Here is a 17,869-nt window from a genome sequence, read left to right as displayed (position 1 = left end):
AAATGTTTTTTTTTTCTTTGCTTTTTTCTGTGGAAATCAATATTATCCCACAATTGCTGTCAATTGAGCTTAACTTGTATTGAACCCGGAATATTCTTTGAATTCATTATTAACAGCCTAGATTGTTAATCTAATTATTAATATTTTGTGTTTGTAATTGTCAATTTTTAAATGTTAATATAAATAAAAATGTATATAAATTTGTACATTTGTAATATTTGATTTTAAAGACATTTTATAGATCTTTTTAGGTCTAAAGACGATAGATTTTATGGTTTTTAAAATTAAGTACATTTAAATGAGTAGCTAATTTTACAGCTATATATAAATAACAATAAAAATAAAATAATCTGTCCTAACAAAAGCGACAAAATATAACATTGCAATGTAATGTGCATGTTAAGCACACAAAGAAAGTAAAATTAAGTTAATTTGAGTTCTAAACTTGCGTCTTTAGGGCTCAAAGTGATCTTATGTATAAATTATGAAGATGAAGGATATGTAGTACTGTACACTGTAGTAGGATATCCATGATCTACTACTACGCTATAGTAAAACGGGGGCGTGGTTTAATTTGCAGCAGCTATTATTGCGTCACTTCATTCATCCGGCGGAACGCCCACTCGCGCTCCCACCCATGCTGACGCGGCTGCGCGTGTTTACGTGAGGCGACTGCTGCTCCCGTTTCCTGGCGGAGAAGATGGCGGCTCCTGGACCCGGGGAGTATTTCAGCGTCGGGAGCCATGTCTCCTGCCTCACCTGCCTGGGGCAGCGCTTGCAAGGAGAGGTCGTCGCCTTTGACTACCCGTCCAAGATGCTGACTTTGAGTATCCTTTTGCCGCCGCTGCTTGACACTGAATCGTGTGTGTCCACAACTGCAAGAGGCCTGAGCTGCGGGTATGCCAAAGACATTTTCACACGCGGAAGAGCGTCCACTGTGCGTTTGCTTCCGTGTTTAGTGCTTGTTGAGTCAGGTGGTGCTGTTTGGAACCTTCGATTGGTTACTAGGTTTTACTGTAGTTCTCTTACAAAGTCAAGACGCTTCACTGCAAGTCAAAATAAATATCCTCGGTGAAAAACCGCATTTTGTAGTCAGATGGAATTTAATCTAGTTTTTATTAGACGATGAATAACGAACACAATGAATAATTTTACAGGGTGTACACATTTATGGAAAAAATTGAAATTGTAGCGTATTTTTAAATTGTGTTTTCCAGACCTGGAAACGTCATCATTATCTTAAAGATCAGGATTGTTCTACTTTCTAACATATTTCTTTACCTAGATTTTGCTCTTTTGTGAGTCCTGTTTATCGATTCGTTTCAGTTGAGCTGGTTCACAAATACGTCTGAATAATTTGCGTATTATTCTTACATTTAAAATGATCCGTGTCGAATGATCATCAAAAAGACTGGAAAGGTTGTGCATAATTAATGTTAATTAATCAAAAAGTGTGGGAACCCTAATTTTAATGCTTTGAGCGATGACGTTTTTTTTTTTTTTTTTTTTTTTTTAACCAGGTCATTGCGTATATCAGAGTCATATGAAGTTGATACAGAGTTGAAAGTCATTGAATCACATTGGGAGTGAATGAGAGTGGACGTACTGTCAACTGCAGCATTTCTGCTCTGCCATACCTGATCTGCGCATGCGTGTTCAGGGGGCGTCAGCTAGCCTGTAAGCTAACATCCCAGTTTCTCTGCCTGCACACAGTGTCAGGCATTACATTGAACAGTGCACATTGAAATAAGGCATTTCGATGTGGTTTGTCATGTGCTCTGATAACATTTTCCCAAGCTAATGCACCATTTTTGGTGTCTACATGCAATTAAGTTGTTGGTCATCAAGAGCTCCCTGTGGATTTCTTGCTAACCTGCTGTGCTGCCTTTACTGTTCAACATTCAAATAACAGTCACTATATATCAAAATATTTTAGCAGAAAACCCTTGCTATGTTGTGTAATTAATGAAGACTGGGATTTTGTTGTCAAACCTTTTCTAGATGTTAGCTTAGCCAATTATTGCACCAGTTTATCTTTGCCTGGATGGTCATTTTAACAATTACAAATTTAAAACCACTTTAGTCCCTTGTTTTAGAATGTTAGTATTAATTAATTGTGCAAATTATCTATTTTGCTTGCATTGTAGTTATTGTTGTAACAAAGTACCTGCAGGGTTGCTGGGTGTTGGTTGTTTAAAAAGCCCTTGATGTGAAATTGCACAGGAAGACATAGGCCTATTAGGATTACCAGTTATTTAAAAGATCATTTGGTTTACTGAATAATTTAAACAGACTTTATTATGAATATCAAGTTGATCAACTTTTATCATCATTTTTAGTGGATGTATGAATCTTTTGTGGATGTATGATATCAGTTCCTCTCAAGTTCACACAGTTGTCCTTGAGGAATAAACCACATGTGTAGTTCATCACCTTAACTATGAAGTCTGACAACCAGAAAGTGTACTGTCTTAATTTCGGAGCTATATATAATTGTACTATGTACCTGCTTGAAAGTGTTCTTGTGCCATTTTTCTTAATATCAAACCAGGTGGCATTTTTTGTTATCGAATGCAATAACATAAATCAATTCAAATCCCTTTATTGTCACTCAACCATATACACAAGTGCAACTGTGGGTGAAAGTCTTGGGTGCAGTTCCGAGCAACATATACCAATTTACAATAAACATCAGATTTACACAACACAATTTACATATCTAATGTACACATAATTACACACAACACAATATACAAATAATAATATACAATGTACAGTATACAATACACACAATATAGAATACACAGTATACAATAAATATAGTATATATAAAATATACAGTAGGTTGTATTGTGCTGTATTTACATTCAGGCTGTTGGTTGATAGTCAGTTGCCAGTGTGTTGTTAAGAGAGAAAATAATTTATTACAGTCCAGTGTGAGATAATAAGATTAATAAAGTGCAGTGCTGATGTATATTGATCATGAGAGATCAAGAGTTCAGAAGTCTGATTGCTCGGGGGAAGAAGCTGTCATGAAGTCGGCTGGTGCGGGTCTTGATGCTGCGATACCGTCTGCCTGATGGTAGCAGTGAGAGCAGCCCATGGCTTGGGTGGCTGGAGTCTCTGATGATCCTCCAAGCTTTTTTCACACACCGCCTGGTATATATGTCCTGGAGGGAGGGAAGCTCACCTCCAATGATGTGTCTGGCAGTACGCACCACCCTTTGCAGGACTTTGCGTTTGAGGGCGGTGCTGTTGCCGTACCAGGCAGTGATGCAGTCAGTCAGGATGCTCTCTACATTGCTGGTGTAGAACCATGTGAGAATGTGGTGGTTCATTCTAAACTTCCTCAGCCATCTCAGGAAGAAGAGGTGCTGGTGAGCCTTCTACACAACGGCCTCAGTGTGGATGGACCATGTGAGTTCCTCTGTGATGTGGACACAGAGGAACTTGAAGCTGCTGACTCTCTCCACCGGTGCTCCATTGATGGTGATGCAGCTGTGTTCTGTCTTTTCTCCTGAAGTCCACCACAAGCTCCTTGGTCTTACTGATGTTGAGGGAGAGGTTGTGCTCCTGACACCAGCGTGTCAGAGTGTGCACCTCCTCTCTGTAGGCTGTTTCATCATTGTCAGTGATCAGACCTACCACCGTCGTGTCAAAACAAACACCACAAGGAATCAGTGAAGTGATAGTTATTTAGCCTTTAGGGGCCGCTCTCATACTGTATAACGACAGTGGACCCTTCCCAGCCGCAAAGGGAAAAAAGTCTCTTTCCCTCCTCTACTGGCATCTCCGCACGCCCCCCTGCCGCCGTTCTCCCGCTGATCGTTTGATTCAGCGCCAGCCATGCACCCTCATGGCTCGACCACGCCCTCCTCCTCGTCACACTCCTCCCCTGCCCGATTCAAGCTGGGGCGCCACCAGACTGACTTACTCACCCCCCCCCATCACTGGATGGGAGACGCTGCCCTTCCGGCCGTTCTGTCAGCTGGTGGTCTGCCCCGCCTCACGGGAACCTGGGGGAGAGACGAGGGGAGGCGTGGGGAGAGTGAATGGGTGAACGGGAGACACACAGCGAGAGAGAGAGAGAGAGAGAGAAAAACTTGCTCGCCGGTTCCCAGACACGCTGTCACCCGGCCCTCAACAGCTTCTCCACCCGCTGGTGGACGACATCTCGCTCCACCAGCGGATGGCAGCGAGCCCTCCGACTCCTGGCAGATGGAACCGCTTCTCTCCTCCTCGGTGGAAGGCTGCGGTTCCTCCGGCTCTCAGCGGCCGTCAGCAACCCCTCCTTCCCCAGGCAGACGGCAGCGGCTGCTCCTTTGGCGGACAGCAGCGGTGAGGGCTCCTTGACAGTGCATCCCTCCTCCCTGGGTTTCGGCACCACTGTAACAGTTAAAGGTTGGACAAGGAGGAGGCGGGAACCGGCTGAACAGTCAACATAAAGTTTAATGATATAAATGAACTTAAAACAACATAAGACAAACAGACACACACAACACGGCCGCGTGCGTCTCTCTCTCTCTCCTGAACTGGTGTCTCTGGCCCCCTCCTTATCCCGCTGATCATCTGATTCAGTGCTGGCTGTGCACCCTCACGGCCCGGCCACGCCCTCCTCCTCGTCACACCGATATATTGGTCGACCTTTACTAGAAAATACAAAGCCTGCATAGATTTTGCAGAGCAAAAAAGTTGAATACAAACTTGAACTGTGCCGAAGAGCAGGTTTATTGACACTTTTGAAAAATATATTATAGATCCACATGGAAAAGACATTAGCAGGAAAGCACACACACAGTGCTCCCACACTGTGTGAAGTGCTGTCGCTCCCAAGAGACAAAGTCCTTTACAGTGTTTTGTCTGTTTGCTCTAAACCGAGAGTATTTTATTAATAAGAGTCACAGTGGCTACAATTTCTCCAGAAGTGACTATTTTGTTCTTTTGGACACATGGGATGGAAGCACGGCTTTATACACAAGTTGTTTGGGTGATATTGTGGTTTTTCGTATGTATTAAATTCACAACTTGGATGAAATAACAGCTTGTGTATAATGATTTGCTCTGCACGAGATTTAAGTGTTGTTCAATAATTGTTTTTCAGTTAATGGTCTGCCTTTGTGTCGCTGAATGTTGTTATCATTCTCAGTGCTTTAAACATCCGCCGCGTGCCTGGAGTCAGTAGGCTTGAGGAATGACGAATTAGCTGACATCGCTAGCTTGCTGTTTTGATTTTCTGCTTTTTGGTTTAAGCATTTGTAATAATTGTTTATATAATGCAACTTTGAAAACCTCAGCCTACCCAAATCTGCTTGTTTTACAACTCCCTACTTTCCATCTCCCCCCTCAGTTTTGTGTGCTTTATGTGGGTTTGGAGACAGGTCATTTAGTAAAGGGGTTATATCATGAAGAATCGAATGCATGTGAGCGGACAAAAGTGTGGTTACTCATTTCACATGCAAAGAGGGCGTTTTCTAAAGGTATATCAGAAAAGAAACTGCCTGTTTAATTATAAGAGTAGAAAATTCTCATGATTCTAAATTATGAACTAAATTATGACTGGGTTTGACGTGACAAACTTTACTTATATTTATAAGTATTTTTTCTGAAAATATGTGCTGAATACCTAAGAGTATGCATAAAAACACAAAAAATTACTATTATTATCATAACTAATGCCAAGTACAGTTGAGTATAGGCCATATCCATTTGCGCTGTCACTCTAGTAAGCTGCCTCCACCTGGAAGCCTCAATGAAACTCATCTCCTTAGTGACAGACAAGCATGTATTTTTATCATGTCTGTTAACATGAGAGGCGAACCACAACACTGGAGTGGACATCAGTGCACATAAATTGTGGGTAACGGATGACATACAGCATTGATCCCACATAATAACCCCAGAATGCTTCCTGTCTAGGGGTATATGTCTGCCTATTTCTCTCTCTGTATCACATTCTTCATTGCTGTCATTTTGTTACTTTCTGTATACTGTTTTGATAATTACACCGAACAGCTGTATGGTGCCTTGACTGCCATCACCAGAATGTGCCCCGTCCAGCGGTAAACCCAATGTCAGCGATGTGGTTCTGGTTAACTTGGCCTACGTGTCAGAAGTGGACATAATCAATGACCGCACTGAAACACCTCCCCCTTTAGCATCTCTCAATTTTAACAAGGTAAGCCCAAAATATGATCCGCTTCCGGTCATCAGAACTCCATAATAATGACTCCATCTGTAATATTTCTCTCTTTATTTTGCCTTTGCTGTTTTCACCTCTGTGTAGCTTGTGAATAGAGCACGGGCAGAAAAGGAAGACAAGTTGTCACAAGCTTATGCGATTAGTGCTGGTGTCTCTGTGGACGGCCAACAGCTGTTCCAGACCATTCATAAAACGTAAGTAGGACTCAAATTGGAGTGATGTTAACAGAGATTGATGGGCTTTTATTTGGCTTGAATTACCGTGTATGGTCTTTGGACCTCTCCTTCAATGAACCTATCACACTAATTGAGAAATCTGGAAACTAAGTTATGTTAAGTAGCATAGGTTGGTATAGATGGTGGTGTAGTCCATAGCATCATAGATCAAATAATAAGCAGATGTACCCTGAACAGAATGGATCGTCCATTTTCATCCCTTTTGTATGAACCTGCAGCATCAAAGACTGCAAATGGCAGGAGAAAAACATCATAGTGATGGAAGATGTGGTCATCAGTCCTCCATACCAAGTGGACAACTGCAAAGGCAAAGAGGGCAGCGCTTTGAGCCATGTGCGGAAAATAGTAAGTCATAACACCGCACTCCATATGACTTTTTCTTAAACCTTCAACGTTAAAATAACTTTAAAAAAAATTCTGAACAATTATTAAAAATGTATTCGTAAAATACCTGGTTTTGATAAGTGAGTAGCCATTACAAACTTGCTCAGGTCACCTTTTCAGGTCACCAATCACCTTTCAGATTACATACCTGGCTAATTGGCTCCCACCTGACATCAATTGTTGTGGTTTTAATTACTTCATAATAAAACTGGCTTTTCCATAAGGATTCCATTACTAGTAGTGCATGGCAATGAATTCAAGAATTCCCCATTGATGGAAAGGTGTTTTCAGAAGGGCTCCGGGATAAATTTGTTTTAGGAGAAGGGTAAAAAAAAGATTTCAAATGCTTTAACTATCCCTCTGAGTACTGTTCACAGCATTATTAAGAAGTGGAAAGTGCATTGCTCCACCAAAACCATGTACAGATCAGGCTGTCCCTCCAAACTAGATGACCATGCCAGGAGGATATTGATCAGGGTAGCTATCAAGAGGCCAAAGGCAACTTTGAAGGATTTACAAGCCCTTATGGCTGAGATTGATTGGTCTGTGCATGTGACAATCTCCCAAGCTTTACACAAAGCTGGCCTGTATGGCAGGGTGGCAAGAAAGAGACCTCTTCTGAAAAAGTGCCACACTAAGTCTCGTTTGCACTTTGCGAAAAAACACTTGGAGGATTCTGATGCCATGTGGCAAAAGGTTTTATGGTCAGATGAGACAAAAATTGAACTTTTTGGACTGAACTCCAAATGCTATATTTAGAGAAAACCAAACACCGCACACCACCCAGAATATACCATACCTACAGTGAAGCATGGTGGTGGCAGCATTATGTTGTGAGGGTGTTTCTCTTCGGGGGACTGGGCAGTTGGTCAGGATTGAAGGGAAAATAGATGCTACCATGTACACCCAAAGTCAAAGTCCTTGAATGGCCAAGTCAGAGCCCTGACCTAAATTCAATTGAAAACCTGTGGATGGACTTGAAGAGAGCAGTCCATGGCTGCTCAACCTGCAATTTGACTGATCTCAAACAATTCTGCAAGGAAGAATGGGCAAATATTCCCCAATCTAGGTGCGTGATGCTAGTAGAAACATATCCAAACAGACTGATGGCTGTCATTAAAGAAAAAGGTGGCTCTACGAAGTATTAAATCCAGGGGTATGATCACTTTTCAAACCCTGTTATTCTAGTTTTTTATTTTTAATAAATTTATGGAACAGTTGCCTTTATTTTGTTTTCGTTACTTGAATGTTGTAAGGCACAATTTGTACATAAAGCTGGAAACAATAATTATTATTTTATTTTTATTGGTTTTGATTTCAGGCTGTAAGTCAAAAAAATGACAATGCTGAAGTGGTATGATGATTTTCTATAAGCATTGTATATGCTAAGGTACCGCTAAAAGTTGACACCATTATCTTTTAGGAGTTATTTGTATTTAAATGTTAGTTTTAATAAAACCAATAAAATTTGACTCATGTTTGTAGGGGCATATCCACATTTTTGTCCAACCAAATCAAATGCCTTCTATAACGAGAACTTACTACTTCCCTATAAATAGTTCATGGCTGTGGGCGTAAATTAAAGGTTGGCTATATAAAAAAAGGACAAGCCTTTCGATATATCCTGCTCCAATTTCTTGTTTTAGCACTGAATTATAAGATTAACTATAATCAAATCCAAATAAGAGTTCTAACAGGTGTGATTTTTCTGCCTCGCTGACCCTCTACTCTCCATTGACAGGTGGAAAAACACTTTCGAGATGTGGAGAGCCAAAAATCAGTGCAGCATTCACAGCAAGCACAACAAACACAGAAGGACTCTGCTTTATCGTCATGAGCATGGGCTCTGTGAGAGGAAACACTATGCTGACAAAGTGTTTAATTTTTCTTTTCTTTTTTATATTTTCTGATGTTTTGTTTTTTTACCAATTGCCAGACAAAGGTTGACATAGCTGATACTCAGCATTTTGAGAAGGAATTATGGTTCTAGACATCAAAAAAGAAAATCTTCTCCCTCTGATAAAAGAAAGAGGAAAAGAGTGCTGAGTGCTGTCTTGAAATATTATTAAATTTAGAAAAGATTTGGCATCTCATTCAACAAAATCACTCACTCACCCCACCCCCCTAAACTTAAATGTATTTTTTATTTTTTTCTCCCTTTTTCAACTTACCTACTTATTCATTTCATTTCAACTTGATTAACCACGAAACAATATATTTTTCCACTTCAAATGGAAAAAAAGACTGGAACAAAAAATATTTTCTTAAGTTATAAAGCTGTATAACTTTTTATTTCCATGGCAGCATGTACCTATTTTTTTTTTTCATAGCTGTGACTGATACGATGCGAGCATTGTTGCTTACGTAAGTAAGGGTTGAAGAAGCTGTGTGGGCAATTGAATTGCACTTATCTACCCAACATCTCATTTTCTGAAAAATGTTTTTAAATCTACAACACAATCTTATTTTTATTGTCAGATGAAGGAGAGACACTCTTGAGTACTGTATTCATCCTTACACTTTACATGTAGAACAACATCTTCACATTCATCTCCAGGGGCAGTTGACAATAATGGAAAGCCAACACTAGGGAAATACACTTGGCATTATATTATGTTGTCATTTTCTTCCATATTGGTCCTGTACTTGCCATTTTAAATACCTCTTCCATAATGGGACCATTTTCTAAGATGCAATGTTTGTAGATTTATTATAATTTTTTTAAACGCATCCAAATGCAGTGATGGATAAGAGACTTGCACCTCTCTTTGACTTCCACGCATTCCTTCATACTCCAGCAATGGTGATTTTTATTTAGATGTGTGTTGGCATAAGAAGACTCATATCTTTCTCGTCTCTTACAACGGGACTGGTCTCTTTTCTGAATGGGAATCTTTGTAATCACCTTTTTGGAAAAAGGAAATGTTAAAGCGATATCTTGCCATGTTAAGAGACTAGGACAGGGGGAAATGGGCGGCAGTGGCTCAAAGCCGAAATCCTCCCCATCCCAGCCACGTGAACCTCGTAGCCTGATGGAGGCTCTAGCAGTGGCGCCAAGCGGTAACTGGCACCCACGTTGACATACCAATTTATATTGCTTTGTGTTAACGGGGTTGCTGTTCGCCTATAGGTTTCTTTCACAGTATTTTATTTTGAATTTTTAAATAGTAATGAAGAAATAAAAAAGACGAACCTGTTGTTGTTGTTTTTATTATATTTATATTTTATGTACGATTGAACTGTTATTCAAATGTTCTCTTTATTACTACCTGTTTCTAAGAATGATCAGTCCATATTTGAAATAGTGCTTTTTGAAACACATTACATGAAAACTGTTAAAAAAAAAAAAAACTAAGAAAATTAAAAGTTGTCAACATAAAAAGGCAACCAGCTGCAAAGCATTTTTTGAGTTTACAAAACTTCAGGATAATTAGTTGTACCAACTTAATTCAAGTTGGATTTTAAGTTCAGTGAACAATACGCTAAGTTCAGCAAACTCAAAAATAACAATGATTATTCAGTTCAATAAACTTGCATTTTTGAGAACAGCTGTCCATCATTTTCTATATTTTTGAAAATTATATAAAAAGATATTCTTCATTAAGCAGATTTACATTTCGACATAAGATCATGTGTCCGCTCCGCCAAGATACCAAATAGTTGGTACAATTTAAAAGGTTGTGTTGGTAACAAGTCTTTTAAACTTTTAGAAGTCAACACAATAACTGAAGAAACTTCATCAAATCGAACACCAGTCACCTTGATGGTCTTAAGGAATGCATCAGGACTATCAAACTGAGCATGCTCAAAAGCCTGTAAATTCTACCTTCACCATCAAACTTGATATTGAATGTGCTCGCTGTTTAAAATTTTAAGTTACTCTGACTTAAATGGCATACGTTGAATTTATTGATTGTTTTAAGTACTCTCAACTTTTTCTAAATTAGGTAGTTCAATCAATTTTTAAAATACAGTTTATCTGACAAAAATTTTTTACAGTGTAGTAACAAGTTTACTTTGTAAGATAATTGTAAGTTGGTTTGTGATTTGTAGTGGGAAATATCCACTGATGAAATTTAGTCTGAGACTAAGATTAATCTGTACAGGAAATTGATCAACAATGCTTGAAATATTAGTAAGAGTAGCAGTGAATGAGTAGGCTACATCATACAGTATATAGGATTTTGTTGGGCCCAGAACAATTTTCAATTACCAATTCTTAGACTTTAAATTGTGTTTCCCTATTCTTAAATATTTTGTTACATCCTTGAAATGACACAAGGTACTCCAGTTTTCCAGAAGATTAGGTTATAAAAAAAAATAGAATGTTGACTAGCCATGGCAGCAACTCATTTAATGGACTCATGGTCCACTGGTTTTCAGACACTACATCTTTAATAGTAAACCAATACTCTTCCATAATCATTTAATGGGGAAAGAATAACTTGGTGACACATCATTTTCTCTGGGAATCAAAGAGGGATACCTTGCCATTGTGTAATGTGGATTTAATATCTACGGTCAATACAAGAACTTGACTGGAATGAATCAGTGATGTTGAGAAGAGTTTCCATTATTCACACACAAACGTATGCATTATTTAAGCACACATGGTCTCATATTTCTGCCTCTGACCCCCTTGACACATCTAGGTCTTTTCGACATCATGATGGCTTTAGTATGCAGTTAAAGTTAGCCCATAACATACTTGTTGAGATTAAGGCAACATATAGACCTTATTTACAGCAGTGACACTAGCAGTGTTGTAGACTTAGCCTCAATCAGTTCTCTTGCTTCCAATGTCGTGAATCAGTCGTGAACACAAATCTGGTCACTGGCAAGACTGATCCTCTGAGCTTCGGTACACTTATGACTTATCTTCGCATTTTTAAATGCAGCTGGTGTTAATCAGCAACAATTCTGCATAAATGACACTATCATGCGTTTTTGTTGTAGATATTAAAACATAGTCTTATGAAAGATAAAAGACAAATGAAGAAATAAATATACAAATGAGCATATTTTTTCTTACAACTATAATATTTTAAAGATTGTTTCCCTTTTATAAACATTATAGATGAAAGATAATTCTCTTTTAAAGAGAAAACAGGCTTTGACATTATCTAGGCTATTTCTGGGAGGGGAACAGTGAGCAACGATGCTCCCTGTTTTTACAGTGCATTCTGGGAATATTTAGAGAGGGAAATGTCTGACTCCCTGACCAATGCCCTTAATTCTGAACTAGGGAGCTAATTGAGAGGCACCCACAGTCTCTTCAATGGGATGCACTGTACAGCTCCCAGATCACATCTCATTTTCCACAACTAATGTATTCTGGTGTTTGTTTGTTTGTTTGTGTACTGAAATGTCCTGGTTCTCTTCCGCCTCTTAACATAAAAGATGCTCATTTGTCGCTCCAACTGTCGTAAATATTCAATCTCTAGAAATGGTCACTAAACGAATCTGAAATTTGTTGTGAACGGATTGAAAAGACTCTGTTCACTGGGATGAATCAAAATCCCCACCATTGTAAAAGAAACGGTGAAACCTGTATTTTGCCGGAAAAGTGAATAAAATCAGCTTGCGCGTCTTGAAAATCCTTTCCAGATGGAGTTCTGGGAATCTACTACATAATTCTGTGTTATGTAATGTATTAGAGGAGCCCTGGGACAGTTGGTATATGGACGACTATAATCTGTAAATGTAAAGTTTAGTGGAGATTGTTGCGCATAATTAAACTCGCAGTAGGCACTGTAAACTTTTATATAATTTAATTATGGGTTCAAAGAAAGAGATAGAAATAAAGGGACAATGGATCATACAGGTTAAGGTTATACAAGGACACCGTTGTTTAAAGAGCACTGGATTATGCCCATACGGAACTGTGAAGAACAGATATAAAACGACCGCGCTCCTGAGTGCTATGGCGCATCTTTTTAGAGACGAAGTATATGGGTTTAGAGAAAGATCGCTGTTGTTGTTTTATGAGAACTATGTTTACCGTATAATTAGGGGAGAACAGAACTAAACGAATACGTTTCAACGCGAATGGTATTGTTATACTAGCAGTAGCCTACTACAGTGTCTAGTGGTGTTATCTTTCTTTGCAAAGACAGTAAATTCTCTTCTGTTTTTTTTATTTTTTTATTTGTATTATTATTATTTTATTTGTGTCGTCGCATGTTGAGAGAGAGAGAGAGAGAGAAAAGAGTCAAATATGGCTAGGAGATTAAATGCTCCGGATTAACATTCAACTGCACGATGGACTGCGAATGTATCTGTAAAAGCTCACTATAGCCGGATATTTGGTTTGTACTTTTTTCACTGGTGCATTAGTATATAGAGACATTTTTACTGTAACTCAAATGCGTTTATTGCAGAGATCTCGCATGCAGAGTGCCCTGTTAACATTACCTTAGGTGTCCTTGTGCATGGACAACTGAAGTACAGATGTCTATGCATCTTTGTGGAGAAATAAGGTTATTTAACAATGTACCTAAAATACATTTTAATCGTCATTATTTTAACTGTGTTATTGTATTCTCTAAAATTGAGTCCAATCAATTAATATTATTAAGTTGATACAACAACATTTAAATAGCAAATCAGAATTAAGTCTGCTTGAATCTAGTTACCCTAACTTAAATAGTTAAGTTCATTCTGTATGAACACCAAGTTAAGAGAACTTGATTACACAAGTTTTTGAGACACCATTACTCAATTCAATTGAAGGAATACGTTTATTCAATCAATTGAGTAGAGTCAACTTATTAGGGTTTTCGATGTAACTTTTTGCTTTTTGTAAAGAAAAGGAAGGGTGAGTTGAAATTATTTTTGTGGTAATCAACAAGTATTGAACCCAGAATATTCCTTTAACAATCAGCACTAATGTGTTTAATGGTATGCAAGTACTGCATAGATATTTTAAGAATGCTAAATATACAGTACGGTGCAAAAATCTTTGACCACAAGTCAAAATATCTACTTTGCATTTTTTTTTTTTATTTGAAAAATAATTACAAATGATATCAGCATAAAAATTTGAGTGAAAAGTTTAATTGAAAAATGTATATGAATTTCTTATAATTTGATATGTCCTACACTTTTGCTTTAATGATACAGTAGTATGTATTTGAGCAAGCATGGACTGACATTGTGGAATGTTCCAAAGAGCATCTTGTTCACGCTTCAGTCGAAGCAATCAAATCTGGCCTCTTTCTCAAAGGAGTCAATGTCACAAATTTTCTCATTTTATTAGTGACCTCGAAAAGTGCTGTGCAGTATCTTCATTTTACATAACTTTTTATTTATTTATTTATTTAAAATCCTAAAAGTTGGTTTATTTCAAGTTTAAATGTGATTTTTAATACAACGTGGTCTCAGATATTTGTATGTCAATTTTTCATGCAGGCATTCTACTCTCTCTCCTTTCTGGAGAAGCTGGACATGAGCCATAACAATCTCACTTGGATCTCTCCTAATTTCTCTGAGAGCCTGTCGTCCTTGCGTGAATTACGACTGGACCACAATGCCCTTGTGCTGCTGAAGTCTCCAGGCCTAGGACATCTAGAGAACCTTGAGAAGCTTGACCTCAGTCACAATCACATCCACTCCCTGGAACCCGGCGTGTTCCGTGGCATGTCCCGCCTGCGCAACCTTTACCTACAAGGAAACTGCCTGACTATTGTGCGGGATGGCTCCTTCACCATGCTACCTGGGCTAGAGGTGCTGCTCTTTGGGAGCAACAACATTTCTCGGATTGAGGTAAATGCAGTAGCACCACTGCACAGTCTATCTCTGTTTGGTTTGGAGGGAAATCATCTGGAACACCTGAATTTTAAGACCTTCCTGAGCTTGCACACAGTTGCTACGCACCTGCAGTTGGCTATGAACCCCTGGAACTGTGACTGCGACCTGCACCGTGTCTTCAGCAAGCTCCTCAGTGTACGGCACCTCCACGTGGATGACTATCATAATGTAACCTGTCGGGAGCCCTGGCAGCTTGCCGGAGCCTCTTTGGCATGGCTGAGACCGTTACCTTGTTGGTCATCACTGTTACTGTTATTGTGACCGTCTTTGGTGCACTGATCATGGCGGAGAGAAAACGAAAGAAGAGAAAATATTGGGAGAGTGAGGAGGAACCACAAGAGCAATGAGCTGATTTTTAAAAGAAGACCATTTTTCTCTCTTGAAAACCAGCTGTCCTGCTTTGGCCTCCCTTCCTTCCTCAGCAAATAGCAAACACACAGATTTAATGGAACTTTAAAGTTCTAGATGGAAGGAACTGGTTTTGTATCATCATTTCGAACTGAGTTGATGTGGTAAAGGTTCGAGAAAAAAGTTCGAGAGTCATAAAAATTGTCCATGGACAGAAGCTGGTAGAATAGTGCCACAAGATGCAATTTACTATCTAGGAAAGAACTTTTTGGTACATTTTTATTGTCTCAACTCAAAACCTAGGAATTTGTTTTTGAAAATTCTGTCAACTCAACCTCATGTTGTTCCAAGCCCGTAGGACTTTTTTTTCTTATTCAAAGCACAAACTAAAAAAATCTTGGTCCATCTTGTCAATATAATGGCAGTTGATAGGGACTCATTTTTAAAAAAGAACCCAAAAGTATTATAAGGATCACAAGTATTCTATGCAACTTATGCGTCATATTCTAGTCAAGTGTTTTGAAAGGACATGATAGGTTTACATTTACATTTATTCATTTAGCAGATGCTTTTTTCCAAAGTGACTTAAAAAATGAGGAAGGATACAACATAAGTGATTCATCCTAAGGAGTCAGTAATGCAAAAAGTGCTGCAGAGGCTTAATTGCGCATGCAGGAAGGCCGGCTAAATGAGCACTGCAGTTATCCAGTCTAGATAAGACAAGAGACTGAACAAGCAGTTGTGTGGCATGTTCAGAGAGGAAGGGTCTTAACTTCCTAATGTTATAGAGTGTAAATCTACAGGATCAGGCTGTTTTTGAGATTTAGTCTGTGAAATTAAGTTGATTGTCGATGGTTACCCCTAGGTTTCTAAATGTTTTGGATGGTGTTATTGAAGGTGAACCCAGCTGAACGCAGATGTTGTGCTCTACAGCATGGATGGCTCAAAAAGACAAGGAGCTCGGTCTTCGCTAGGTTGAGTGGAAGGTGGTTTTCCTTCATCCTGGCTGAGATGTCAATCAGGCAGGCCGAGATTGGAGATTTGGTCGTCAGTTTGGTCGTCAGGCTGGAAAGACAAGCAGATCTGCGTATAGAGAAGAGAAGTGGGGCAAGCACTGAGCCCTGAGGTACCCCAGTAAGTAGCTGATGTGACTTGGGTTTTAGTGATAAAACAACCTAAAGGTTTTAAAACCTTTAAGGTTTTAGTTAGAAACAACCTAAAGTATTTTTTCAGTGAAAATCTTTACGTCCATTGCATGTTCGTGAGAGCTATGAGAGAAGCTTGTTCACAATGGGTCGCAAACTTGCGTTGTTTAGCACTAAAAACAGTACAAGTTCTCAAGTGAACACTTGCGTTCCACATAAGAAAGTCATATGGGTTTGGAAAATGAAGGTGAGTAAATTATGACAGAATGTTCTTTTTGATTGAACTATTCCTTTAAGCAATAAGAATCTGTGGTAGTTATTTCATGAAATGTTATTTAACTAGTTTTAGATATGTTATAGATTATATTACAGTATAGTTTATCGTTTAGTATACGTTTAGTTCAGTAGTTTTGACTACTCTTGTCAAAAGCTGCACCTTGACACATCATTGCATTCACGTTTTTTGCTCAAATACTACAGCCAGTTTTACTTCCGCACAACAATTCACACATTGAACAAAGCCCAATAGATATACTAATGCAAATCTATGACTCATGCTAATTTGATCCAGGATAAGGATTGTTGCATGCGTTTGGAATTGTTTTTCCAAATACAGCAATCAGAAATGTAGTTAACCACATATTCCCTTTAGAGGCTTTGGTCCTAGTATGTTAAAAAAAAAAAAAAAAAAAAGCAGGCATGAAAACAAAATTAAAAGTAAGCACCTTGCATATAACTGTATAAATGCATTCACAAGATTTCACATTTGATTTGTATATTCTCTCTTCTTGTAATAAGAAATGCCTTTCCCCTACTGCTTTAATCTTGTGATGTTTAAAATAGGAATTTATGAAAAATAATAATTTATAGTAGTTCAATAAAACTATATATATATATATATACAGTATATTTTAAATTGCTGAATGCCCTAGCCTTTGTCTTTCTGACAAAAGAATATAAAGCAACTCTGTCATCGTTCTATGGTCAAAAAGGATATTAAATTAATTCCCCTACTGGTTGTCTATCTAAACCCCCCCAGAGGCACTCAATCTCTGCAGCTGTAGTCAAAGGGTTACACATCAATTAATGTGCATGACACCTCAAGCACTCTGATTAAACTTTCAAATCAGTTTAAATATAGATTTATTGTTAGCTCTAATGCATAAAATAGGGAAGCCTGCTGCATAATTACATCATCTTTGTCTGAGAGCACAAAATATTTTTGGCAAACTTCATTGAGATAAATGTAATCATACAAATAAGGCAAGATCAAAAATGATTAGATGCCCAACAAATGTGCTATAATTTAGCAACAACAAATATCAATATTTTTTCTGTATGCAACATTGTACTCATTGAACAGAGTCGTGTTGCATTTCTGTGCCACAGGCCTGGGGTTAAACCACTGGATTTTAAGCAGATTTGTGTAGAGATTTATTTGGGCAAGTGAAGAAATCCAGGTCACAGTGTTTGCCATATGGAGCTTTCACTGACGGGCATCATCAGGTTACCCAGGTAAATTTAAAAAAAAAGGGACGGACATATACCCCTTGGAGGGAAATACCAAGTTGAATTCATATGGCCGATAAGACCCTTTTTGCTCTTTTCTGTCTGACTGAACCACAAGTATAAATAGTGTATATGGACTTAATTCCTTGTATTTTGTTTGTATTTAAAAAATATGTAAACTGTCATGTTTTAAGAGTTAAAACACAAAGGTGACCCATGAACTACACAGCTGCGAAGAT

The 17,869-nt window shown here is 38.5% G+C and overlaps 1 protein-coding gene and 1 pseudogene across 1 annotated transcript; both read left to right on the top strand.

Annotated features, from left to right (window-relative positions):
* Positions 1-636: 636 nt before the first annotated feature.
* On the top strand, positions 637-10,016 carry lsm12a (LSM12 homolog a). The gene is made up of 5 exons (XM_051717584.1): positions 637-827; positions 6,042-6,175; positions 6,284-6,393; positions 6,654-6,780; positions 8,561-10,016. Exons 1-5 carry the CDS (start codon positions 701-703, stop codon positions 8,654-8,656), a joined length of 594 nt encoding a protein of 197 aa, XP_051573544.1. The 5' UTR covers positions 637-700; the 3' UTR covers positions 8,657-10,016.
* A 4,207-nt stretch (positions 10,017-14,223) lies between these two features.
* On the top strand, positions 14,224-14,975 carry LOC127451506 (slit homolog 2 protein-like; annotated as a pseudogene).
* The last annotated feature ends 2,894 nt before the right edge of the window (positions 14,976-17,869 follow it).

Source organism: Myxocyprinus asiaticus, chromosome 14 (genome assembly GCF_019703515.2).
Source record: "Myxocyprinus asiaticus isolate MX2 ecotype Aquarium Trade chromosome 14, UBuf_Myxa_2, whole genome shotgun sequence".
NCBI lineage: Eukaryota > Metazoa > Chordata > Actinopteri > Cypriniformes > Catostomidae > Myxocyprinus > Myxocyprinus asiaticus.
This window is presented reverse-complemented; position numbering and strand designations above follow the sequence as displayed.